The 27,806-nt window shown below is 41.0% G+C and overlaps 2 protein-coding genes across 4 annotated transcripts; one reads left to right on the forward strand and one right to left on the reverse strand.

Annotated features, from left to right (window-relative positions):
- Nucleotides 1-9,094: 9,094 nt before the first annotated feature.
- Nucleotides 9,095-12,093, forward strand: spdef (SAM pointed domain containing ets transcription factor; the record flags this gene model as incomplete). The annotated part of the gene is made up of 5 exons (XM_079217752.1): nucleotides 9,095-9,518; nucleotides 10,172-10,369; nucleotides 10,579-10,626; nucleotides 10,900-11,034; nucleotides 11,915-12,093. 5 exons carry the CDS (start codon nucleotides 9,095-9,097, stop codon nucleotides 12,091-12,093), a joined length of 984 nt encoding a protein of 327 aa, XP_079073878.1.
- Nucleotides 12,094-18,836: 6,743 nt separating this feature from the next.
- pacsin1b (protein kinase C and casein kinase substrate in neurons 1b) lies at nucleotides 18,837-25,671 on the reverse strand (the record flags this gene model as incomplete). 3 transcript variants are annotated; one of them, XM_079218448.1, is made up of 9 exons in its annotated part: nucleotides 18,837-18,967; nucleotides 19,810-20,000; nucleotides 20,778-20,902; nucleotides 21,484-21,604; nucleotides 21,707-21,882; nucleotides 22,306-22,461; nucleotides 23,309-23,544; nucleotides 23,660-23,816; nucleotides 25,612-25,671. In XM_079218448.1, 9 exons carry the CDS (start codon nucleotides 25,669-25,671, stop codon nucleotides 18,858-18,860), a joined length of 1,332 nt encoding a protein of 443 aa, XP_079074574.1. In that variant the 3' UTR covers nucleotides 18,837-18,857. The 3 variants fall into 3 exon arrangements, with proteins under 3 accessions (XP_079074574.1, XP_079074573.1, XP_079074572.1); XM_079218447.1 differs by having other exon boundaries at nucleotides 19,810-20,006; XM_079218446.1 differs by having other exon boundaries at nucleotides 19,810-20,006; nucleotides 21,460-21,604.
- Nucleotides 25,672-27,806: the final 2,135 nt, after the last annotated feature.

Raw genomic sequence — 27,806 nt, forward strand, 5'->3', positions numbered from 1 at the left:
GAATGCGTCACTGTCAATAAACCTCTGTCAGTTTCCAAGAGGAAGACATTGAATAGGGCTCTATTATTCAAAATGTACAATTGGAATGTCATTAGTTGTATCCATCAATCACGTCATGTATTCGATCAACATGACTGACAGGATGCCACATGAAGGTGAAATCATTTTGAAAAGCTGACTATCGCCAAAAAGCAGTTGGAAGAGCTGTCATAACCAAAGTCAGAAACTATCACCCACTTCATACTCATATTCTGACAATACGACTCTCATTCACTCAACAGAGCTTGCTTTAGCAAAGTCAATACAATATTGACTTTGCTAAAACAACTTGGGTCACTGACACCTGTTTACAATAGGGACACCTGCACAAGCGTTGCTCATTTCACGATCACAGTGGAACCAATTGTAGCTTCGCATTTGACATCCAGTCTGTTGCTTCTCTTCGCTCGTTGTCTTTGAGTCATGGAATTGGCAAAGGTCAAACACTTGTGGTAGAAACTGCCATGCAAATTGTATTGATGGACTGGATGTAAGTAAAGCCAAAAGCAAACAGACGTGTTCTCTTCATAGAAATACATCATTATTTATTCTTATATAAGTATACACCGGTTTTAATTACAAGGCGATTGAAGTGTCCCATATGTCCCCTACAGATGTGTGGGTATAAGCACGCCTCACAAACAAATACACAGTATCTATAAATTAAACGCACGCAGGGCTTCATGCACAAGCACGCACAAACACATGCAATTTCAGGTTTAACTGTCCAATGAAAGGAGTTTGTCATCGCTTACAGTTTGATTTGGTGTGTCTACAAACACTCGGTTGCTGAGAAGCCGTGACGCAGTTCGTGCACTCCCTTCCTGTATCTCACAATTAGTCCATTCAGACTGTGTGGCAAACAATATCAAACACACAGCTCCTTAATAACAGACAGAATAAGAAATATGTCCTGGAACAGGAAGAGAGAAAGACACTTTAGGGTTCGGTGGGCTGCTATCAGAAGACTGGCCTTTCAGCGAATTAAGTGGTGAATTAAAAGCAAGATAAGAGGGTGGAGATTAGATGTGCAGTAGCTATAAAGTACTGCACATTGTTGTGGGTGACCAGAGTTTTGCTAATAACAAGCCTTTTTAACGTTCTGTTTTTGACGGAGCCACATTGTTCAAATTTGCTAAGAATTGGGCAAAGGGCTGCTCTAAAACAAGCAGGTCAAACAGAATTATACAGTTCTCTCATCTGTGGCTAAGATACAGAATTAAAGGCAAATAATCAAAATGTCAGAGGTGAGATGGGGTTGTTGACAACACTTTCTTTGACCGTGTAAAAGTACATATTTAAAAGTACTGTGCAGTGATAAAGATCTCAATATGTACTTGTCTTTTGTTATTGTTATTGCTGGCCGTGAAATTACCCATGCAACTGAAATGCTGCTGGGAAACCACTGCACATGAGGCCAAATATTATCATCCCATCGGCTCAAATGGAGTCACTTTATGATATGTCATAGAGATGATGATGAATCTGAATTTAAGGCATATTCTTATACTTATTTCTGACTCTAAAAACAAGTTGAGGAACCATTTTAACAAGCAATTATTGCACAAAGTGTATCATTTTAAAAGATAATATTAGTAGTATAAGTGCAGGATGTAAGTCAGCATAAGAAGTACAGTTCATTAAAACATGACCAAACTAAACACTGTATGGTGGCTAGCCTCTGCAGGCAATAGTAGGCATGATGTTTTGCCAATTAATGTTTCATTAACAAGGAGAAATATTTTGGGGATAGGGATCCTCCTCTGGTGCTCTCCCAAAGGTTTCTTCCTTTATTTTTCTCCCCGTGAAGGTTTTTTTGTGTGTGAGCTTTTCCCGGGACAGAGGATGTCGTATGTGTACAGATTGTGACGCCCCCTGATACAAAATTTGTGATTTTGAGCTATACAAAATGAATTGAATTGAACATGTATAAAAATAGTAACTAAGTCAAAGTAAGGGGGTTTTATACATTTTACTTTGCTGAAATATTTGCTTTGGAAGACCTCAAATACAAAATGATGCTTATGACATATGATGCATTGGTATGGAGTACTGAACACTGTGCACTATAAAGCAGTTAGCATTATCTCCACCTCCATCAGCTACATTATTAATCTTTAAAGCATGGCACACCCACACAGGTGTTTTTACTTTCTTTTGTTGGATGATTACACATCAGCTGATCAGGAGCCAAGACCTGTAGGACTTCTTGGAAAGTAGTGTTGTTACTTAATGGTTTATCCTGGTGAAATGAAAATATAAAGTTGTGAAATCTGGAAATCACACAAGGACACCAAACTTAATCTAGCCTAAAAGTGATTCTCACAAAAGTGCATCACAGTACTGAGAAGAAGTCTTATCATGGAGCTGAAAAGAAAACACCTGTAGGCCCGAGTGCTTGTTTTAATTGTGCCTCCTGTCTATTCTGGTTTTAAGACAGACTTGACAATATGTGAATTATGTGAACTTATAAGGAAAGGGCTTTAACCACATAACCTGTTAATATTTCATTTTAAAGCTAGTGCTACTCCAAGTTTTCTAATTAAATATTAATAGCTTGGGAGCTGAAGTTTTTTAAATGTTGTCTAAGCTGAATCACCAGCCATTTATTTCTCGTCAGACTCACCTGAGAGTCTCTGTGCAACAAGGACCTGTAGTCCATCCAGGCAAGTATGAGGATATAAAAACTCAAAGTATCAATTCCACAGTGTACAGATAGGCCAATACATAGAATAAAAAGGTAAAGCTGCATTAAAAAAAATCGTACTTAAGATTGTGCGAGATACGAGATTGAGAGTATTTCGATTGCCTCTCAATGGCTCTCAACATGGATACGCCCGGGCCGGTGGCTCATAGCTAACGGTGCTAACGGCGCTAAACAGTACAAACTGCAGTAAACATGCTGACAGAGCTCACAACATTTATCTGTGTCAACTGTAACCACCAGAGCCGTGCAGAGCTAGCCAGTGACATGCAGGAACATGCACTAACATGCACTGAGAGCATGCTGGCTCTGCTGTGTCATCAAATCAAGGAGAAGCTCGGCTAACGGCACACAGAGGGGGAGTCATTCATTCTCTGCTCAGGTAGACGTTACTCCACGACATCTTTACTGAGCAAATAGTTATGTGCTGCTATATTCATGTTCAGAATGTGGCACGCTGCTTCTTTGAGTAAAAGTGCAAAGTATTGTCAGCGAAATGTATTTAAATGAAAGTAGAAAAAGTAAAAAAGTGCTTGTTCTACAGAAGAAAAAGGCTTTTGTGGCTGATATATCGTTAGATATTATATATTAGATTTGTAATATGGATGCAGTGGTTCCCAACCAAGGGCCGAAGGGTCACCACACAAGCCTGAAGTATTGTGAGATGATTAATGGGGTAGAATAAAAGGTCTGCGACACAAGTTTCTGTAATATTTTTATTATGATATGTTTATGAAATATTAATACAAATCTTTGGGCCTCAAACAGTTATTTAAATTAAACCATTAAAAAAGTTTGGTTGGGAAAAATAATGTATTGTATTTCATAAGCGTAAAATATTATTAGAAATAGTCAAATATATATAGTTGAGGAAAAATTTAGAATATTTCCAGTCTGTTTGTGATTGTTGTAAATGGAAATATTTAAGTAGAGTATATCTCCCTCAAATTTGCGATTAAGGAGGCCCACAGTACTTGTTATTAGAAAGCTTTTTGTTTTCATAGACATAACAAAAGTATATTCTTTAGTCTCTTATCTTGAATTGTCTGTCACCTAAGTACTGAGGTCAACTAGTAGTGTTTGAGGAGGTCTGAGTCTAAGCTGCAAGACACATGGCACTTAAAACACACACACACACACACACACACACACACACACACACACACACACAAAGTAAACACGACTGGCCTATAAATATAAATTGCAGTCAATGGTAACTGGAATTCCTTTGCACTCACTCCCTGAGTCACTTGCCCTCACTGCTTCTCACTTGGTACACACCCCCAGCAGGTGCTTTCACTTGAAGTTTAGTTTGCGGTTGAGCTTTAGGCTGTGACTTTCAGTTTTAAGTTGGAATCCGCCAAAGAGCCTGGGAGTGTCCGAGGCCTCGAGGCTGGGGGCTCTGCGACACTCACTGTGGAGGGTGGGGGGGGAAACAGATTGAAGGGTGCCCAACGCCATACTGCACCTCTGTCCTGCAGGTATAGCGCCCGGGCGTCCCGTCTGAGCTGAGCGTCGGCCTGCAAACGGGGACCAGAGGTCATCCTTCATCCTTCAACCGGACGAGAGCCGCACCGCATCTTTTATCATCCAGTCGAGTCGCTGCCTCTGTCCATCAGAGCATCTTCGCCTCGGTAAGAAGACACTGCTTCACATAATCATCGCCGTGTCTTTCAGAGAACACAGAGGGCATCTTCTGTGCAATTTACCTGACACAGGTGTATCTATGATGATTCATTTATGATTGAGGCCAGAAAAGCTGTTGTTTTATTAATTTACCTAATCCTTTCTGTTTAGTTTTCTTTGTGTTTGCTCCGTATATATCTGTGTCAGGCTCACCTGTTTTTCATGTTTCTGTGCATGTATAATTTGTGTCAAAATGTGATCAGATAAAAGGTGGCTGGCACCGTTATTGGTGGTTTGATGCCCAAAAACCACAACGATAAGTGGAAAATTCATAATAAATGTTTCACTGCTGTCAGGGGGATTTCATTAAGATTTGGATTAAATGTGGAAATTGAATACGCCTGACAAGACAAGACTCTAAACTACAAACACAGAACTCTAATACAGAACTGGACTGTTGTTTAAGGAAGTGTGTTTTCCCCCTCTCAATCAGATCTATAATGTCAAGCTGATCTTTATCATTACTCCACAGAATAACTCTGGTGTACACTATTAAAAAACACAGATTTAGATCTCATTCATGGAGTGTGTAAAGCTGATCTGACTCAGTAACAGACTAAGGGAGCGGGACTTTACTTTATGTTTTACTAAGACACCATGGAAGGTTCAACTTGAAGTTTACAGCAACATCCACCCTTATCTGAACTCCACTTAGCCTCTTTAACTTTTGACCACAGTTATATATATTTACAATCAAGTGGAAATATTGTTTCATATTAGGAATCAGGATTATAGGCTACGATCAGTCAAAAACAGTTCTAAGGACATTTTAAATATGGAGATATTGGTGCACATTTTCTCTACTCTTTGTTCACAAATATAAAAATGATGGAAATATCTGTGTTAAGAACGAAAAAGGGGAGCTTGAGAGAGAGAGAGCGTCCAACCCTCTGCACCGCCAGTCACGTGGGTTTGAATGTTAGATCTTCGATTTCGGAAAGTTACAGAAATAGTCGGACACGGAAAAGTAATGGGGAGGAGAGCATCTGACAAACACCTCTGAAGAAGCATCCTTTAGTCTATAGTCTAAGTTTAGGTCCAAATTTAGCAGAAATTTAAAAATAAAAAAACGTCCATCATGTCGACAAAAGAAAAAAAAGAAGTAAGAAAAACTTGATGAAATATGACATTTCTGTTTGTTTCGTTAATCAGAGGAATGTTTAAAGTCTCCTAATTGTTCCACACAGATCTGATAGTTTTTATCTTTCCAGTGGACATTAAAGTCACATTCTTCATGCACATCATGATTAATTTACTACTTGTCAATTTTGCTGTTTTTATGACATTTTATAGTTTACAGCGTCTTCGCTCCGAGTTTTTTTATGCTCGAATTGAAAATGTGTCAGAAAAAAAAAACATATATCAAAACTGCCTTGTGTTAGTGTGCACTATTAGACAGCAAGGCAAGCCATAAGGCACATTAGTCACATTCATCTACACACATTATCACACTGCTGTTAGCTATAACTAGGTTTTATATGGCATGTTTTAAAACAGCTGCCGATTATGCCGAATAATGTGTCTAACGTGCTAAAACTACCAATAAAACCCTGCTTCTTCTTTCTGATCTTCTGACACCCAATAAATCCAGCTGCGTGAGCACACGCCTTAGGCCTCATGCATGGCGAGTCCATATCTTCACTATCTCTGCAAAAACAGGTGACAGGTTTATCCCTCCATCCGTCCGTGCAACACCTCCAAATCTCCAGTTCCAATCTCAGCCATGTGAAGTTTATCATCTGCATCAATAACTGGGAATTTAGCCCTTTGTCAAAAGTCATTTTCACCAACAGCAAAGCTTTTGCACTGGTTCAGAGGAAACTGGCACAATGCCAGTGCACCTGACTATCAGCAGAAATGAATGACTCTTAAGATAGAAAAAGTTAGAAATAAAATGTAAATGGAGTTTTAGAGATAAGGAATGGAGAGAATAATATTGTAAATAGCGATAAAGAATAGAAGGCACATAAATCTGTCTTTTATTTGCAATTCATAAAACAAGTAACAGCCTTCACCTAAAATAGAGCACCAATGCACCTAAACCTAGTTTATAATGGGAACAGAGCACCTGCACTTGTTACTGCCATAAAAAAGGGTCTAAGGCCTCATATCCACAGATCCAGGTCTCTTCCTCGAGCCTGCACACTTTCTTCCCAGCAGTAGTCATGATGCAGTGGTGTTTCCCCCTTGATGCCGGGAACAATGACTTAGTTGATCCAAGTTTTCCAAGTTTCCCATGAGAAACAATAACAAGCAAAAGAAAAAGTCTCACATGGCAAACAGTCACGCCTGGCTGTACACACTCCTTTAACTCCAGGCTTTTCTGTTTTTTGTGACGAGCCGAAGAGCTAAAAAACAGAAAGATGATCTTAAATCTCACACGTGACCTTTTCTTTCTCTTTTCGCTCAGACTGAATCATCCAGGTTAAACAGGCTTTGGAAGAGCAGACTTTTGCTTGTTTTAATCACTACTCATTAACTTTAATCTCAACACCTCAGCCAACTCCTGTCACAAAACAGTTTCAGCAACAGTGATAAATGGGCTCACGGGTTCATTTCAGGCTAGATTAGTTGTATTGTTCTGCATCTTTTAACCACTTTCACTTCAAGAGAGGGTTTGGAAGGCATTGCAAACTCTTTAACTCAATTAAAACAGTTGTTTGCTGACTAGTTCTCCGTTCCACGAAACAAAAAACATTATTCCGATAACACAGATCCAATCAAATCAAAGGTGAGGATACCCCTTCAAAATAATCCCCCTCTCCATGTTAAATGGGACCAAGCATGTGTGATAAATACGGTTCCCAGGGTGGACGCCGGCACGGAGGGAGTCCTTCTTCCATCGGTGTCAAAGGGCGACTTTGCTGAGTAAATGGAGCAAGCGCTAATGCTCCTGAAATGAATACCAGCGATTTGACCAAACTCATTTAGAGATCAGTCAGGATCTTAATCCCTCTCTGCAGGGGTGTGTGTTTGTGTCTTTTTATTGTGCTCTCTCTTCCTTTTGGAAGAAGGTAATATGGCTAAATTTGCTTTGCTAATGGGCTTAGCGCAAGCTGTTACAGAGCAGTTGACGCGGAGCAGCCAGGCTGGGATACCAGTGGCTTTCAATCTGACTCCTGGTGGAGTGAAAGGGAGTGTGGGTTATAGTTTACGAGGAATTTGGAGATAAAAGGAAGACTGGGTAGGAGGTTTTACAGTGGGGGGTTCAGGACCAAAGTCTGGAAGGGTAATCTGTATTAGGGGCGCGGATGATAACTTCATTTCACTTTTGGGGAAGTTTGGGAGATGTGTTGATAAGAAAAGAGAAAATAATCATCTTTTGATATCAGAATTATCATACCCAAAAAATGTGCACATAAAAGTGCAACAAAAAAGTTTAAAAAAAAAGGTGAATAAATGTTCTGCTAATGATGGTCCCTATGATCAAAATGTACCTTTTGCCCAGTAAATTGATACTTTTTGCATCTGTAGAAGCATTTTCTTCTGTAATAAAGATTCAATGTCGTCACCTAAATTAATTTCTAACTCCCTCACAAATGATTATACGTGATGGGTGTCTATCAATTTTTACGATACATTTCATTTAATTGCCGTGTCTCGACAAATAAAGCGTGACCCTCCTTGAACATGTGCTCTGTGGGAGCGCACTTCCTTTACAGTGGCGTCGTCCTCAACCACTGATAACCTGGTGCGTGACAGCAGTGTGCCTTCCCGAGTGCCAGCTGTGGCAGGTACACACTATGGGTGCCATATGCGAGTTCGCCCTGAGATTACAACACTTGCGCTACAGCTGACGTCCATAAACGGACAGCTTATGGTGGCAATTTCCTTGCTCGGAAAAACAGAAAAGCCGTGGCAGCTATCGGTCGGGTCTTCAAAAAACGTGGTTGTGTTCAAACATGCGGTTTTTGGGTGGACGCTCTTCTCCACATTATCTAACTTGATTAAAAACTCCAGCTGACAGTGGAGACAGAAGGCTGCAGAGACGGCACCTTGAAAGCCGAGGCCGGCTTCAGGTCTCAATACAAGTCACCCACCCCCGACGCATCAGCCATTCTGGGCCACTGACCCACAAATAAGAGACTCAGTCAAATCCATTTTGCCCCATGCCTGTCAGCGCTGTGTGTGTTTTAACTCTGTTGAGGGTCATTTCCCCCGGTATCTCCTTCAGGCTCAGGGTTCTTATAGAGCATCGAGCAGCACGGCCTCAACTCAGTTCTGCTCATAACGCATTACGAAAAGGAGGACTCGAGGCTGCCGCTGCTCTGATGGAGTTTATTACCAAACTAAAACAATTGCTGAGAGGAGCTGTCTGAGAAAGGTAGTGTCTCTTTGACTCGAAGCAAGAAATTAATAGAATCGGCGCGACGGTGAACTGCTTGAATGTGTTAACGTTTTTCAGAAAGGATTATCATTTATCTTGTCGACTGCAGATTTAAATGTTCTACATTTCTCCCATCCTTGAAAATGCGTATGTGTCATGCAGATCTGTTGACTCTTTCTGATTTCACACTATTTAGAATAATCCGCCACAAAGACTCTTTTAAACAAACATTTTGCAATGCTGACAGGATACTTTAATGCGTTTGCACGGCTCTCAGTTCATGTGCAGGTAAGACATGTAGAGTTTAATGTGGCTTTTCTCGTCTCCAGGTACCAGTTATGTCAAATTCACTGGGTGGTTTATCCGAAGGCGCAGTGTATGGATCCCGGATCGGGATGACAGAGGACTCCCTCGCCCTCCTGGAGCGAAACAGAGGCTCTGCAGAACCCTGGGACTTTGGGGACACCAAACCAGGCGTGCCGGGCCTCTACCTGTCCTGCTTCGACATGCTCCTCACCGACGACGCCACCTGGCTGGTGAAAGTGTCAGAGGCCTCCCCGGCGCTGGCTGTACCCATGACCCGCATGGAGCCCGAGGATGAACCAGAGCAGTGCCCCGTCATCGACAGCCAGGAACAGGGACTCTCTCCTGGGCTGGAGGGTCAAGAGGAGGAGCGGTCTCTGGAGCAGGTGCAGAGCATGGTGGTGGGAGAAGTGCTGAAGGACATTGAAACTGCCTGCAAACTGCTCAATATCACCGCAGGTAGGCTTTCTTCCACCACACCTGCCACTGCAGTTTGTCACTCCTCAGGAGGGGTATTATAGTACTTAGTATCACTGGCAGAGAAAGAAATCTTTAAGAGAGTACACAACTTTTTTCAGGGCCCCCCCAAAAAAAGCCAGTTATTTGCAAGTAAAGGGATATTGATTCAACTTAAGCTTCTGGATCTTTCCCCCAAAATCAACACATATATGCGAGAGCCAAGACAACATGACAGATCTCCGAGATCACATCCGCACTGAAGCAAAGCCGTGTTTGCCCGCTCCAGGATCTGTTTAATCCTGACATTTGCATGAGTTCTCCTGGTTTGTGACAGTGATGTTTCTCCCCTGCCGGTAAACAGTGTACTCAGTCTTAAGGGCGAGGTCTCTCTGCTGCTTGCAAAAAGCAAACAGAGGAAGCATTATGTATTGTAAGGCTTCTGGCTGTCATAAAGCAGGCATCTGATCTACTGATTAGAATTGTGCATGGCATAAAGGGGTGATTACCATGTGGTTTCAGTAAATATATAATGTGTAAATGTAGAAGAACATAATACACACAAACGTACCTTGACTCAATATGACTTGGATGAATAACATCACACCGGGTTTGTTTTTCTCACTGTTTTTTCCCATCCTGCTCTGTTTTCGTAGACCCTATCGACTGGAACACGGGGAACGTCCAGAAGTGGCTGCTGTGGACTGAACATCTGTACAGGTTGCCCCACGCAGGAAAGGCCTTCCAGGACCTGACGGGGAAGGACCTGTGTGCGATGAGCGAGGAGGAGTTTCGCCAGCGCTCGCCGCAGTGTGGAGACACGCTGCATGCACACCTGGATATATGGAAGTCAAGTGTGTGATATTTATTTGACATAACGTTACGTTTGGCTGTTTGAGTGCTTCTTTGTGTGTTTATGTGCAGTATGAGCGGGAAGGGAACCGTCAATTTTCTAGGGCTTTATAATCTGTATAATAAAATAGTAAAAGAGTAACAGGTATACACATTCAATGAATTCAAAGTAAATCTTTTATAACTTAAATGTCTCTTTTTTTCTCTCCAGCTGCCTGGATGAAAGAAAGGTGTTCAGTTGGAGAGACAAAAACTACCGGTAGGTTTGGTTTCCTCACACACCTGCCATTTAATGACGACAATAAACAGTGAATAAGCTCGTAATTATGCTAAATGAAATGCAATGAACATTTGCCACTGAACATTTTCTTTAACTTCCTATGATTTGGGCTTTTATGCATATCAGGCCCCTGCTTTGTGACTCTCCTGATGAGTTTGGAAACGACCTCCCCTCGTCATCCTCTGTGTGACTTTCTCTGACAGTCACTACGCCGTGGCCTTAAAGTCCCAATGTTGTTTTTGTGTCATTTAGGCGCCGAGGATCTCTGGTCCGAGGCAGATTCGTCTTGTTCCGGTCAGCCCATTCATCTGTGGCAGTTCCTCAGAGAGCTCCTCCGTAAACCTCACAACTATGGACGCTGCATTCGCTGGCTCAATAAAGAAAAAGGTATTTTCATCTTCTTTTAAGGCTACAGAAACTCTAAAGTTTGTATTGCTTCATTTTAATTTCAGGATGCACATTGGAATAAAAGGGAACAGATAAAACAACAATACTCTCATATATAATAATTATTGTATTTATTTTACTGTGTTCAGTTTACTCAACTTTTAGTGCTTTCATTGCTCACATGATAACTGACACTTCATTTGCTTACACTTTTTAATCAATCAATTGCTCATGAATCAAAAGTTTAAGTGTTTTCCAGATGCTCACTTCAACTGAAATATCTTAATCTCTGACACTTAAACTGAGACCTAAACTCTTATTAATACGCTTCACTTGGTATTTTTAAGACATTCAGGGCTTCAGCTGACTCTCTATTTTAGTTTTAAAACTCAGTTCAACTGCTTTCGCTTCATCTGCTTTTACTGCTTACACTCTAACTGACATCTCAACTATTCCATCCTACTCTGCAACTGACAGTTCAACTGCTTTCACTCACAGTTCAATTGTTTTGCTCTCTTCCACTGCAACTGGGACTTAAACTCTTTCATGTGCGTCCTATATTTTAAACCGTCACCCTTATTCAACATCTCACAAGCAACAATGTATATTTTAGTTTAACTTGTTCACGTTGTTTTAAATTGTTAAAATTAAGATTTATTTTAAACACAAATCACATTTTTACTTTTTTTTTTATTATAATATATGTTTTAAAAGATAAATGTCTTCGTAAACAGGTCACATGAGACCTTAATGAGACTTTAATCTCAATGAGACGACTGGTTTAAATAAAAATGAGTGTGCATGGAAGTGGAAGAAACTTTTCTCTAAATTGTAAAGTTCACCTCGTTTCAAACGTCATATCTCTTCTGATCCTCACCAGGTATTTTTAAAATCGAAGACTCGGCCCACGTCGCGAGGCTGTGGGGACTCAGAAAGAACCGACCTGCCATGAACTATGACAAGCTGAGCCGCTCCATACGCCAATACTACAAGAAGGGCATCATCCGCAAGCCTGACGTGTCCCAGAGACTGGTGTACCAGTTTGTTCACCCAGTATGAGGCAGCGGCATAGTGGGGAGGAAGAGGAGGAAGAGAAAAGGAAACGTGCAAAACTGAAAGGACCCACTGTCTCACCATGCACTTGAACGCCTAAGCCGGATATGAAAAGGTGACAGTAAACGCGTGCACTGACCAACCCCAATGGTACACACTTCCACTGCCAGCACTGAAGCAACAGCTGCTTGCCTGAAGGCTCATCTGTGCCGAGAGGAAGAGACAAAACCATGTGGCTGTCGAGGCTTTATTTCTGCTGCAGAACGAAACAACAGCAAATAAAATTTAAAAAAAAAACAGAAACTGCCTTTGCACGATCTGCCTGTTTATTTATTCCTCAATGTGATCTTAAATGATCCTCACTACAGCAAACAGTTAGAACTGATTGCTCTTACGTACTTCAGGAAAACGCCCACAGCTACATTTGCTTTGTCTTTTTGTTTTCGTTCACCTTGACCAATGTCTCTGTTTGAATTGGAGCCAGTTTTCCTGCCACAGTTGGTTTGGGACGTCTTGCTTCTTTTGGGGGTTTGGTCCTGGCTGTGCTATACACACAAAGCAGTCAGTCGGCTCCTGTAATCCATCATGCATCTTTTCTCTCGTCTGAAACGTACAAAGAGACTTTTGACGGTTTGCTGGATCTGGATCCAAGACTGAAAACCTATTATCAAAAGGATCAACACCCATGAATAGGGTTTTTTTTAAAGGTGTAACTTGGTAAAGAGTGACGCATTTCCTAAATATTGTTTCACTGCAGAGGAACCCTGTTATATATTTCATGCTGTAAACTTGTATGTATTGCTTTGTATTGCTTTTTATTGCTGTATATTGCATTTTATGTTGTGGATGTTTTATTATAAAGACCCAAAATGTTCAGTAAAATAAATAAACATGAAATAAATGATCATATAAATAAATACAGACAAAATGATGAAACCATGAAATTATAAAATAATTTAATGAAGGTTGTTCATTTAATGTTGTACTACAACTTTGGAGTGAAAGATCTTGACAACAATTACCATCAATTTTGGTGGCAGCCTCCAGGTCTAAATGAAGGCTAATACAGAGTTCCTTAAACTTGCATTTTCTCCTCTGGTTGCAAAAAGAAGTCTGATTGTATAGAAGTCTTTGAGAGAATGAACCGAGTTTTCACTTGATTTATAACCTCAATAAACAGTCAACATGAGTTCATGGTCTCAATCTCTAGTTTCAAGCCTTCTCCAATACAGCATGATGTTCATTTAGTAAATGAAGGTCCCATTTAGGGTCAAATAGACCATGAAGCAGATTATGCCCTAGGGCGGGGCTACCTTGTGATTGATTGGTCGCTTTGTCTGATCTGGAAGTTGCTCTTGTTTTCGTTGTCTATCTTTACACCCTTTAAGTGTTTCAGTTAGAGAAAGTAACTGGAACAATTTAGTCGGCAAAACATGTCTTACTCAGCGTTTAGTTCTACTTCACCCTCTCGAGTCGCTTCTGGTTGCAAAAAAAAAATGCCAACGGCCAAAATGTCAAACTCAAGGCTTTAGGCCGGTTTCATTTAGCGCCATCCTCATGTCAAAATAAAATGTTATCTAATATTTTTATTTATGACCAAATAGCTGCAGAACTAATCATCCTCAGTACTTTGTGCTTTGTGCTAACTAGCTACATGATGAATATTATATCTGCTAAACTCAGCTCAGTATTGTGAAATAGTTTTTAATTCTTCTTGAAAGATTTTAATGAAGTAAATAAAGTGTGTCTTGATTGACAGACAAAGACGTGATTAAAAGTAAAATAATTTAACAAAATGCTAATTGTTCTGAATACGAGCAGACTTTGAAAAAATTATTGGATTATTTCACACTTTAATATGTCTTTTGTCTGGATGTATTTATATGAGTTTTTATTTAATGTTGTACTTATTCATCTAATTGTTGAAGCTTTGTGGCTGCTTATTTCACACTAACTACTTTCAATTATTGACATCTAGAGATTGCCTAAATCTGCCTGAGCAGGGAAAGACTATCCAAGCTCCAAGCAGAACTCAATAAACTCTATTTTTCAAATGAATATGCATCTGTGTGGTGTCTCTGACTCATAAAGCCTTTGTAGTGCATGCAAATTCAACCAAAGGCTCTTTACAAAGCAGGCTAAACAACTTTAAACAGTTATTAGGAGGCACTAATCAACAAATAATAATAACAATGTCACGTGTGCCGTTTTCTCATTCAGGTCTTTTGTTGACATTTTCTTCTCTCGCCTAACTGTTTCTTTCATAAAGTTCAACGGTTGTTTTTAATGTGTTATAATAGGCTGCATATCTGCCAATAAAAGCTGGCCTTAAGCTACGATGAGCGGTTTAACCCTGCAGGTAAGAATGTGTTGTGGAAGGGATGCTTATCTCTGCATACAATGTAAAGCTTTTTAATTCTTACAGGAGGAAACATGGATCTAGGATTTAAGTCTAAAGGTGATTGTGTGATATATTTATGTAAGTTATCAGAGCCATGTTGGTGTAATACTTGTGTGGCACACTTTTCAACATCCACCCTGCAAAGATGAGTCCAATGCTAACACACATCCTGGACAACTCCCTCTGCAGGGAGGGGCAGATACAAACATTATTAAAAGAGAAGAATCTATCCAGAAACACTTTTCAAATGGTTAATTTGAATCACTTTCCCTGTATTATCTCATTCTTTTTTTTCCATCAGCTTGAATGCCCAGTTAGCCAAAGTTCCTGTCTTGCATTGCAGAGATAAATAGGCGTTTAATTAATTATACCTTCTGATCGGTTGAGTAACTTTAGCTAAAATACTTTCTTCTTCTTCAACAATGAATCTTCTCCCTATACGTGGCACAATGATGAACCCTTTGCACTGACTCTCAGAGACCTAGTGATGCTTTGGAAGATAAACAATAATGCAAGTAAAAGATAGCAGCTAGAACTGTCTGTGTCTGTTTGTCAAAGGAAAGAAGAAAAGAAAACACACACCACCCAACCACAAAATGTACTCAGAAAAGCAAATAGTAATATTTGAAACGTTTTAGTTTTTTCAGGCTTGATGTCGCTGTAAATCAGGTACGATCTGGAATACAATAAAATCCTCAGGAAACACAAAAATATCAACAAATAATAACTACAAATGTAATCAAAAACAACCTGTATTGGTTGACTGATGTCCACACCACAAACAAGTAGCATTTTCTAGAAATCAATCAAACTGTCTGCGTTGGGGAAAGTCCTGAGACACTGTGGGAAGCTCAGCTTGTGTATGAGGTCCATTAACTGGCTTTACTGGATGATACTGAAGGATTGTTATTTGTGGGAATCTGACTTAAAACATGATGAAAGGGACAAAGAGCTGAATGTGGTTACTGCTGACCTCTAGTGGCAGACTCCGATATGACGTTTGATATCTAAGTACTTTAGATATTTATCATAATACGTATTTGGTCCCTTGATTTGATTAGTACCGCTCTGCAGGCAGCTCCTGTGACCTCAGGGATATTCAAAAGGGAAATCATGTTAAACTCCATTCATTTGACAGCCACGTTTACTTTACTGATAAAGAATCAAATTACAAAAATCAAATTACTCACATACCATTCATACAATTATTTGAAAAATCTGATTATTTTTGTATTGTTTAAACTACTTAACATAATGTAATATAGCTGAATTTAGACACATGAATGCGTCAGCAATAATAAACCAATAATCATATATTTAATAGTATAACATAGGGGGAATTCTTCTGCACAATGAGTACTCTGTCTCGGCCGTGGCTTGTTTCCCAGAGCCTCCCGTCTCATTTCTTGTGTTTTCCAGTTGTCCCCACATCTCACTGTCCCGATTGTCTCTCTGTGTGTTTAGGTGTGTGTGTGTGTGTGTCTGTGTCCCATCCTTACGCCAACCTGGGCCCAGTCTACCTACGCACCTGACATCAATCAGCTCGTCACCGCTCTGCACACACCTGTCAGCAATACACTCATCAACTCCACAGTAACCCTGGCTGTCCTCCCAGATCACCGTCTCAGCTTCTATAGTTAACGCTTCAGGCTGCAGTAGTTTCTTCATCATGTTGTTTTAATTTGTTTCTAGCTTGTGTTCCACCACTGTTTGTTCACTAAAACATCAAACGCTACATGCCTTTTTTTTTTTTTTATCTCACATGTGCCTCAGAGTTTTCTGATGACATCTTTTTATTTTTGCGTATGCAGATGAACAGGCACTACAGTTTATAACTTACAGCACTATGCTAAAAAAAAAAAAGACAAAGCCCTCCTAAAAAGTATCTCAACATTGCAGAACAATGTTTCCAGACAGAAAGGAAAGAAGCATTTGAGTAATTAAAACAAACATGACTTGCCGTCCTTCAGTGTATCCCTGCAGTTTCACAGTGGTTGCCACAGTTGAAGCTTTAACACACTTTCATAATATACTTGTTAACCGTCTAATTCTGTTTCAAATCAAAGAAGCTGAAGTCTTAATTCATATCTTCAGTCGAGACAAAGAGCGCGTCGTGTCGGTGTAAACTGAGCTGCAGAAGCAGGAGTCGGATTCTGTGGAAGCGAGCTCTGGTTCACTTTGTTAAACATGGCGGTTGAGAGTCTTTGGAGTTGCAACGTGGTAGTTTTTTTATTTTTTTGGGTAAGGCAACATCTATTTCGCCCCCTTCTGAAACCAGTGCTCACAACAGTTTTTCAGAAGAGCACACAGAAAGCACAAACACGGAACAAGAGACGTTTCCCTCCTGGATCTTTTCAAAAATGAACTTCTCCTCTTGCAGCAGAAAAGGCAATCGTCTCATCAATATTTCAGAGACGGATCCGCTTTCCAGCTTTTTGTGTGTGCGGCGCTCGTTGCAGCCCTCCTCAGTCTGCGTCAGTAAGACTACACCAGACTTCCTCATCGACAAAGGGGTCATTTTCACCTACACCTGTTACCAGGAGCAACAAACCAAACGACGTGTACCGTGCTGCCACGTGCACACCTAACCTTTTTAAAGTTACATTTTCTGATTAAACCAAAAAGATGGGCATATTTAACGCAGCCTGTACTTTGGTGCACGGCGAAAAAGACCAATCAGGATTGATTATGTTACACACACACACACCAAAAATAATTAATCAAATGGAATCATCATCCCGATAAGAGTTTTAATTCGATCAAGAAACTGTTCGTAATTTGGAGGAAAACTAATCGAGGCCATGCACCGGATCAGTTGGGATCAGAAACAGTGTGCGGGAGCATCAGCATGCACACAATCACAGAGATAAGAGCTGGAAGCTGATAATGCCGAGTCACTGACCTTCACTCATAGCCAACACGTAACTGCAGAACTTTTGAAAATAAAAAATAAAACCATGGTCGTAAAATGAAGCTCATTTCTGCGTTATTAACACAGTGTGTGCGCAAAGACAACAGGAGACACTAAATGAAATGCAGTAGCGATAATGGGAAGCTTGCTAGCGACGGGTGGGACAACAGAGGTAAACAATTCTTGCACGGTTTGCTACAGTACATATTTCCATTTCAAAGAGGAGCTCTGCTCAGTGACTGTGTGTGTGTGTGTGTGTATTTTACTGACGGTGAGCCGTCTTTTTTTAATCTCGGCTCGAAATGCTAATTCAGTGACATGCTATGGAGTGCGGCAGGAAAACGACTACATGCATGAAAGGAATAGTTATAGTGCTTTTTAGGATTAGAGATAAAACAATTATGCCACTCTTGTGTGTGTTTGTGCACACACACACACACACATTCTGAAGCTACATATGAAGCCAGAGCCATCTTATGTCTACACTAAGATAGCTTCTTGCTAGCTTAGTGTAGCAAGTAGCTAACCTGGTTCTGTCTCTGAAGCCCACTAAATAACATATTGTACCATGTTTGTTTTAATTGGTACAGAAAAACTGTTTTATTGTTGGGGATGATGTAGTAACCCATTCTTAGCTCTTTCCGGGTACAATGACTGCCAAAACTGCAGCACATTCATTTCCAATTTGTACGGATAAAAAAAAAAAAGAAGACATTTTCAAAGTCAAAGTCTCTTTTCAAAGAGAGACTCCTTCTCATAAGGAGGAGATATCATTAGTGAGCTTCAGAGGTGCTGGCAGACGGATTTGTGTTACCTTCAGACAGAGTCAGTCCGGCTAGCTGTTTCCCCTTCTTGCCAGTGTTTATGCTAAGCTAAGCTAACCAGCTCCTTGCTGTGGCTTCATATGTACTGTATCCATCTTCTCATCTTTTCTCAGGGAGAAAGCGAAGAAGCACATTTCTCAAAACTATCCCTTTCATGCCAAACATGTAAATATTTCACAGAGAAAACACTGTATTCAATGAGAAAAACAAAAACTGTACAAGCATCCAGACTGTAAAAAAAAAAAAAGATTAAAATATATACATGAAATGCACAATGCTTATTCTCACTAGGCACAACCGACGGTACCATGTCAATACGATGATGAGAGGACATACTGTATGGCATGTTAGCGTCGCACCTGAAATCAAACGCAGCCACACACAAAAGAGACTGAAATATTTTTGTTCTTGCTTCAGTTGCAGTGTTTTTGATGATGATGATGATGACGTGATCCTGAACTTGTTTCAGTAAAGTTTTCTCCGTGATGAGTGCTGAGGTGAAGACAGATCCCCGTGCCCGACGGGAAGAGGAAGCTTTGCTTTCAAGTCTCTGGCAATGTGCAGTTATGACCGGACGGTTCAGTCTGGGTTTTGTTTTTTTTGCCCTCCGACGACACTACCTCAGCTGGAACAGCTACATCGGCTCCACGTAGTTGGCCGGGTAAAGACCCAGCTGCCCGTTGTCTAGACGACCTTTACACCAGCCCTGCTCGTCCTCATCCTCCAGCTTCAACAGCTCGTCCCCTTCATTAATAAACGGAGAGACAGATGTCAAACGATTCAGATTATTATAATACAGAGTTAATGTTACATGGATCCTACAGATGTAAACAAGAAGATTAAAGGACACCTCCCCCCCAAAAAAAGAAACTAGATAGTGTGGAAGATAGGTTACTAAAACCACTTTTTCAGCATAATCCACTAGTCAGGTTGTAAACACTGGTGGTCAGTATGGATAACTTCTTTTACAATAGTTAATCTAATTCAACACTACATGTTTCTCCCCGTGCCTGCGTATGTTTTTGTACAGAAATGTCTGTTTTTGGTCAATCTAGTGAGTTGAAGGAATAGTTTTACATTTTGGGAAATACAGTAAGTTGCTTTATTATCAAGCGTTAGATGAGAAGACCGATACTGTCAAACACTGTCTGTTAAATGTAAGGTTACAGCCAGCAGTGGGTTAGCTTAGCTTAGCATAAAGACTGAAAACAGGGGGAAACAGCTAGCCAGGCTCTGTTGAAAGGTAACAAAATAACTGCCCTAAAGACGCCCTGCTTACTGAGTTTTGTATAATGTATGTATCGGGGTACCACCAAACTAATGATGACTCATAACACTAAATACACAAGTTCTGTTTGTCGATAATGTTTACTACCCTAATAACATCAACTGTAGTTTCTTACATTGGTCATGAGCAACATACAAACGCAACTTTAATCCATATTAATTGTTGATTCAACGATTCAATACTTTATTGCCATTGATAGGAATTTGTTTGGGTGAACTCATGTAATACAAAACCATTTACAAAGAGTATAAATTGTCGCCAGCTTGAGTCGTCTCCGCTCTGTTGGGGATTCACTCACCTGCTCTGAAGCTGAGCTCGTCCTGCTCTTGGCCTTCGTAGTCGTACAGCGCTCTCACTCTCACACCTTTCACCACTTCCTCCTCGAAGGGGTTGGTCCCGCCGTTGATGTCGTTGCCCGAGTCCGGGGCCGCCTGGTCCTCGTCCGACCACTCCGTGGAGGCCGTGAACGCCTGGTTCTTCTCGTAGCTGCTGACACTGAACATTTCAGCACAACATTGGTGTTCAGTCCGACCGGTTAAATACCGTGATGTCCTAATGCTGTGGCTATTTTCTTTTTTTTTCCTTCTTTATTTTATTGACTTGTGAAGCTTTTCTGCCATCACTGCTCATACTACTAGATTAGATTAGATATTCCTTTATTAGTCCCGCATAAGGGACATTTCAGGATTACAGCAGCAAACAGGATAAGGTTTTTAAATTTTTTTCACAAATAAAAAACTGAAAAGTGCAGTGTGCAAAATCATGTATAATTTTCTTTGTACATCACAATTGTGTGACACTTTGTGTTGGTCTTACACATAAAATTCCAATAAAATATATTTATGTTTGTGGCGTGTAATGTGACAAAATGTGGAAACGTTCAAGGGGTATGAATACTTTTGCAAGCCACTGTATGTATGTATGTATGTATGTATGTATGTATGTATGTATGTATGTATGTATGTATATATAGTGTTTGAAATGTTTTTGTGATCTACTGCGAGCTCAGTTGGTTGTGCGGCCTACTAATAATAATATGATTACAGTACAAAAGTTGTATTTGTGTAGTTGTGATTAAAAGATGACAATAGTTACTCTTCTATAAAACACCATATGGGGACATAAAACACTGATTATACTAGATGTAGGATGCAAAGATAAACTGATGATTGACACTATATCTGGAAACGTTGCAACGTACATTTAGGAGATGAACATTTGTTAAATAAGTGTAAAAATGTTAAATGTGTCGGCGTTCACTCTTACCTTCCCCGGTCTTCAGCTTGAGCCTGTTCGACTGCTGTTGTGACGTTAGTCAGCATCACTCCATCGCTGCCTTTCTTTGACTTTTCTTTCTTTGAGATGTTATGGGTGAGGTCTGGGTTGTATTCCTGTACGACATAGGAACTACGGTTCAATTCCAGGTATATCACTCAGTGTGTCATATTTAATTAACACTTATTTTGAGCGACACCAATCAATATGATGCTAATCAAGGCTGGACGCTGCATAAATATTCCCTCACCAACTTTTACGACCAATTTGCAAAATGGTCGGCTCTCCTTTTTAGTATCACTTAAAGAATTAGAGAAAAACAAATAGTTATCTTTGTGTTTATTACTGTTAAACTAGAAAAGGGAGAAAAAAAAATTAAATGAATATCTAAATATTATGGAAAAAATACCTATTTGCTCTCATGTCGAGAATTAGATGAAACTTATTTCAGCACTACGTATATACTTTGATTAAACAAACAATACATTAATTAGTTAGCATGTTGTTACCATCGAGTCAGGCTAGCTGTTTCCCTCTGTTCCCAGTCTTTATGCTAAGCTAAGCTAACAGGCCGCTGGCTGCACCATGAGAGTGGTATCACCTTTTCAACTCTCAGCAAAAACCAATTTGTCATATTTCTTTTGATGATCAGTGAGTAAATGTTGCAGAATACTGCAGGTCTCCAGTGTTTCTGTACCTCAAACTGTGGCCAGTTCATATGCATGCCGGGGCCGTGGGTGTTGCTGAACCACTTCAGGTCTTCCTGCGGGCTGGACGATGTAATGGTGCGTTCAAGTTCTTTGTACACTGCAGTATAGCTGTGAAAAGACAGTGGGGAGGGGGGGGGCGTTAGCATCCGGGTAAATGATTACCTGACCACCGCGTCTCGTCGTACGAACTGTTTTATGACCGCCTCGAACCTTTGGTCTTCCGTGAGGTTGAGGTGGCGTTTGACGTCCAGCAGCACCTCCCTGAGGAAGCTCAGCCTCTTCTCTTCAAACTGCTGGCTCTGGTCGAACACCTGCTCCATGTTTTCCATGTACTGTGGAGTGCAGTTACTGAGCTCATCCAGAGCCTTCTCATACTTCTCCTTGGCCTTAGTGGAAACACACACACACACACACACACACACAAGACACACTAAACAACCTGAAATCAATGCTGCTGTTCGATATCTCACTGCGGTCACATGTGAATCATATTGACCTTGATAGGACAATAAAGGTCTATTCAAGCACAGGAAGGAATCGTAGTTCAAGTGTGTGAAGGTCAAGGCGGTCAAAAGGAGACCGGAGTCCACTTCAGCACAGAAGAGCCAACGTTGGGTGAGTGAGGGAGACGCGTACATGTAGCGGGGGGAGGTGTGGTATTCAGTCACACATTAATAATGTAGCTAAGATGCCTTCATGACACTTGGCCCGGCGGAACCAGCTCTACATCTTAAAATAGCCTGCGATGTTGATTTGCTTTTCGCTTGAACAGCCTTTTCACAACGAGCCGCAGCAGTCGATGCTCTCACCCTCTGGGAGTCCTGCTTGCATTTGTCCACTTTCTCGTGGAGTTTCTTCTGCTGGTCGGCGGTCACCGAGGCCTCTCCCTTAGTGTTGGCCTCTCTGGTGGACGCCAGTTTCTCCTCTTTGCAGGCCATGTGGTAGGACTTCTTGGCAGCCTCGAGCTAAAGGAACACATTACATCTGATTTGATCACCTGAGAAACATGCACATGAACTTGTATAAAAGACGCAGGGCTGCAACGAATGAGTATTTTCACAACTGTCTAATATCACGATTCTTCTTCTAATTCGTGCTAATACAATTGTGGAAATGCAGGATAATAATCCTAAAGTAGTTGTGTTAAAAACCTGAAGTTGTTCAGTTTACCATCACATAAGATAAAGATAAGCAGCAAATACTCACAATTTGGAAGCTAAAAATAAGGAATGTAAGGAATTATTTCTTAAAAAAGATTGACCAATAATCTATATTGTTGTTAATTATTTCAAATCTAAAAAGAAGCTTATTTTCTGAAACAATCAGTGGTTATATCCATCTAAAATTGTTTCATGATAAGTGACTGCAACAAAAAGTAGTTATAAAAGTTATTATAATGGGAGAGAAATTACTTGAACACATTAGTTCCAGCTGATGCCGATATTAAAAGTAACATAAATGACCTGTTCCCTTGAATGACAGAAAATACAATACAGACTCTTATTGGCATGTAGTCATGCAGACAGTTTTATTTTTATTTGTGAAATATCTGCTGCCAGTGGAGTTCAAATTGAGGTGAGAAAAGCTGAAAAATGATATCTGAATAACTCAACAACAACACATCTCCTCAGAAATAATAGCCTCATTTTTCAAAAGCCGTCAGCTCCACAAACTGAATCCCATTCACCTCGTATGGCACGCTCAAAGAAACCTCTGCAACTAAAACAAACTTAAAACAATCGTCTGAAAACGTGTCTCCTTAATTGCACATGACTGTATGCGTAAACAACAAAAACAAAAACACGCCCTCACCTCTTTGAGCTTTTTGGCCCAAGGTTTCTGGGCCTTCTTGAAGCCCTCGTCTGCCTCTTTGGTTTCCTTGAATCCTCCCATCATCTGTTTGTGGTACAAGTCTTTCTGCCAGTTCTTCACCTTCTCAAAGTCCTCGTTGATCAGGTTGTTTTTCACTTCCTGGTGAAGCTCGCTCACCTTCTCCGCCTCCGTCATCACCCCCATCCAGGCTCGCTCTACTGTGCCGTACTGAGGCCCTGGTAGAGGAAGGAAGGGTGAAGACGAGTCAAGCGTCGCATCACAAACAAATACAGACATTGTTATAGAAAAACATTATTTGAATTTGCAGCACTAGTGTGAAGCAGCGGGCACCTTTGTCTACCAGCTGCCTCCACCTCTTGGACCACTCCGTCAGTTGCTGCGAGTAGGCTTTCTCGATTTTGGCACGCTCCTGGATGCAGTTCATCAGGTCATTGCAGAGCCGGTGACCGTCGTCGATCCGCTTCACTGTACGTTTGTAGTTCCCGACCTTCCATAGAAACAAATGGCACCGTCGGTAAATTTTTATGACCCCGAAAATCAATTGTGTTAAAGGGATAGGTCGACTTTATGGGACATAAGTTGCTTTCTTGCTGACAGTAAGAGAGGATTGGTCCCGAAGCTGCAGCCTGGAGGTCATTAGCTTAGCTTAGCATGAAGACTAGCCTAGTTCTGATTAAATGTAACAACATCCCCAAAAGATGTGCTGGTAGGTGGATTTTTAAAAGTGCAAGGCTAGCCGTTTCCCCAGGCCTCTAGTCTTTGTGCTAAACTGAGAACATGTTCTCTAAATTTCCTTGGAGATAAACAAAGATAATCTGTCATTTGCAGAGATCAGTTGAGGACTTTGACATTGATGCTGCTTTAAGCGTTAAGAGGTGACTCATAAGGAGTTTCCCAATTGTTCCTAGTTGGTATTTATCATCTTCTGATTACAGTTCCTCGTTCTTGACTGTTGTGGCACGAAGACGCCGTGGTTTGTGTTCCGTTACTGAGGAAACTGCTGAACACTGTTTCGCTGTGTTGGGAATCACTGCGTGTGAGGTGCCGCCTTCAAAAGGCACTCATCCTGCAGGTGATGCATTGAGTGGGCAGGTGGGAACAGCAGGGGGGGAGAGAGGCTGCTGGGAAGAATGGCTCCATGCGAGGAACGCAGCGGGCGCGTTAATGCCATATCAGCTACAACTCTCTGTGGACGCAGGAGCGGCGAACTCCCAGAGTTTTGCCTGTGAGCTTTAACTCGAGACAGGGTGACAGAAGAAGAGATGGAATCCAACATCACTGCATTCATTTCACACATCTGTGCGAGAGAGGATAAAAAAGGACTGCATCCTTGCTGAATGTGTAATCAGTGTTTACCTCGACCTCGCACTGAAAGCAGTAGATGACTGGTTCAAATGATTGTATTCCACACCAGCCCTCTCCGCTTCAGCCGAGTCAGCGATCAGCAGGCAGCACTGCAGCAGCTTCACTGTGGAGCAGCGAGCGGCTGTGCTGGAAACGGGCACCTTTGCTGCTCCAGCTGATTGCTGGTTCGGATGGTACGTGGAGGAGGATGGAAACGCAGCCGAGTCGGAGAGGAAATGGATCATAAAACCCTGAACGTGTGAAGTGACGAATGCGTCTGCCCCGTCTCGAATACTCACAGAGCCAATCCATCATAAATAAACATGACGGGCAATGTTATCTGCAGCTTTAGATGTGCCCAAAATGTAATGAATGGACTTCTGGGGACTTGACGCTTAAATTATTTCGCGCTGTTTGAGTTGTTGATGTAATCGTGGACAACACAGTACAACATACTGTCATCCAGAGTGAAGACACAACATAAATTATCATTTTTTTAAAAATAAATGATCAGTATATATATTTTACAAACAACATGAGATCAACGTTACGTCTCAGCATTACCTTACTGTCTTCCTGGCTGAACCAAAGTAGTAAATCCCTTGTCGGATAATTGTTGCAGTCACTCTAATAGTCGCATAATAGAAGATTTCCCCGGCTCGGTCAACTCAATTAGAGATAATGGCACTAATACGCCGCCGTTTGTCATCACGCCGAGAGACCGAAAAGCGAATGTCATCAGCGGATCTGTGCCGGCTCGAAGATGATTCACTGCCGATAAATTACTCGTAGGATCGTTTACGTGCGAATCTGTGCCTACGTGGCGGCTGATGGACGAGGCCTCGGATCTTTCCTCTCCCCTCACCGGACGAAGCAGGTTCAGTGAGAGTTCATCACCGAGCGGTGTCAGTTCCCCCGTTAGGCTTAAGATGTCTCACCTCCCAGAAACTGTCCGTGGTCTCCTCCTGGCTGGCGGACTCGTCGTAGGCTCCCGACATGGTCTCTCCAGATTTGGCAGGATGGCTTCAGGCGGTGGCGGTCTGCAGCAGAGTAACGCTCCTCATGCACTGGAGGAGAAGACGAGCGTCAACACAGAGACTGTGACAAGTGCCGACGGGTAAACGTAAACACAGATTATACATCTGCTTATTAGCTTCAAACAACGTTGCTGCATACAGCGTCTCTGGTTGTACTCACTCAAATATTCTCGCAATGATCAAGTTGAACGGCATGCAATTATGATGCTCATGCATCTTTTACAGATTTAATGTAATGTGATCACAACATCATAGACTCAATAACACTTGCTCTTGTATAATACCCACAAATGTTGTGTCACCAAATTCAAAGTGGATGAAGAGAAGGAGAGAAGAAGGCAGCGCACATGAAAAGTTTACGCAAGAGATTATTTACGACGCAGAATTAAGAACACAAAAAAATAAGGTGATATATATATATATATATATAAATAAAGATATAGATAATGTGACTGTGGCTAACATAAATATTATGGAAAACTACTTATGAAATATAGTCTAAAGCTGGCACTAACCATTGTTTACATTATCTACAGATTGCTTTTTGATTAGTCTTCTTCAAAATGTCACAATTTCCTAAAGCCTAAAATGACTTCTTCAAATTGCTATTTTTTTCTGTCAGGCCAAAACTCAAAATTATTAAGTTTACAACAATTATACAAAACATATGCTAGCGAATTGCCAACTCGAACCAATACATGTTTATTAGAACACAATTATTTAAAAGATTCATCGCTTATTGAAACTGTAAAAAAAAAAATCTAACAATAAATTGACTAGTTCATAAACTAAACTTCTGTTTCAGACAACAGTCTAAAACACAATGATATTCAATAAACAATGATATAAAATGTAAATATAGTATTGAATTGAATATTTTTGCTCGATTGAATTTCAGTTCTGTGAATCAAACAGTTGCTTCAGCTCTAGAGACTTTCACAACTTTACACTCACATACTGTAGATAACAGCTGAATAAGTGAGCACACATTCGTACAAAGTACAAACTAAAAGGCGATGAGATCAGAGATCATCTGCAGTGGAAATAAAAAATATACCTCCCGAGCATTTTATGTTACCCAATACTTTCCACATACTGATATCAGGAAGGTGCAAAACCACCTTCACCCTCGTAACCTGTTTCTTTCTCTCTGAGATATCTTTACTAATGTAACTACTGGCGACAATCAGGGGCATCAACCCCGCTGTCGCCTCATTGCAGAGTAATCATCCCTCATTCTACTCAGAGGACTGCTCATGATGACTCGTGGTGAGATGAGGGCACGGCAGTAGAGAAGGAAGAGAGGAACTCTCAACAATCCATCTATGCATGGATCGACTGCTGAGCGGGACTAGCAGGCAATAGGGGGCCCTTGTTGGAAAGTCAGTCAAACAACTACAAAGACACACAAAACAACCACAGGGATTGCACAGTTATAGCAGAACTACAAAGACAAGCAAAATGACCATAAAGAGACGCAGAATTACCATAAAGAGACGCGAAATGACCACAAAGCATTAAAAAAAAAACATAACGCTACGCCATGTGACCACAGAGATGCATTAATGACCACAAACTCGCGCAATACGATCACAAGGCTACGTCAAATGACCACAAAGGGGTGCAAAACGACCACAGAGATATGCAAAATTATTACAAAGAGAAACGAAACCACCACAATGAGACACGTCTATAGAGAGGATGTACAATGAGATGCAAAACAATCGCAACAACTACAAAGAGAAATTAAACACGACTACAGAGAGACAAAAACGACCACGGGGACGCAAAAACAAAATCACAACGAGAAGCAACGTTCACAACAACAAAGAGACACAAAACGACTACAGAGAAATGCAAACCGACCACGAGGAGACACACGCTTTTGTCTGTATTCTGTCCATGTGTCTGCACAGGGACTGGTAATCACAAGGAAACCACTAAATAACAGAGAATAAGTCGGCAGTGATCTACGTCTAATGCTGTGGAACAGACGAGACTCTCGGCGTAATGAGTGAGCGAAGACAAAAGGCGGACTGAAAACAATATCCTGGCGCTGCTGCGGCCTCATCGGTGCCGCGCTCACCTCCACGTGC

The sequence above is a fragment of the Taurulus bubalis genome (assembly GCF_910589615.1).
Source record: "Taurulus bubalis genome assembly, chromosome: 5".
Classification (NCBI taxonomy): domain Eukaryota; kingdom Metazoa; phylum Chordata; class Actinopteri; order Perciformes; family Cottidae; genus Taurulus; species Taurulus bubalis.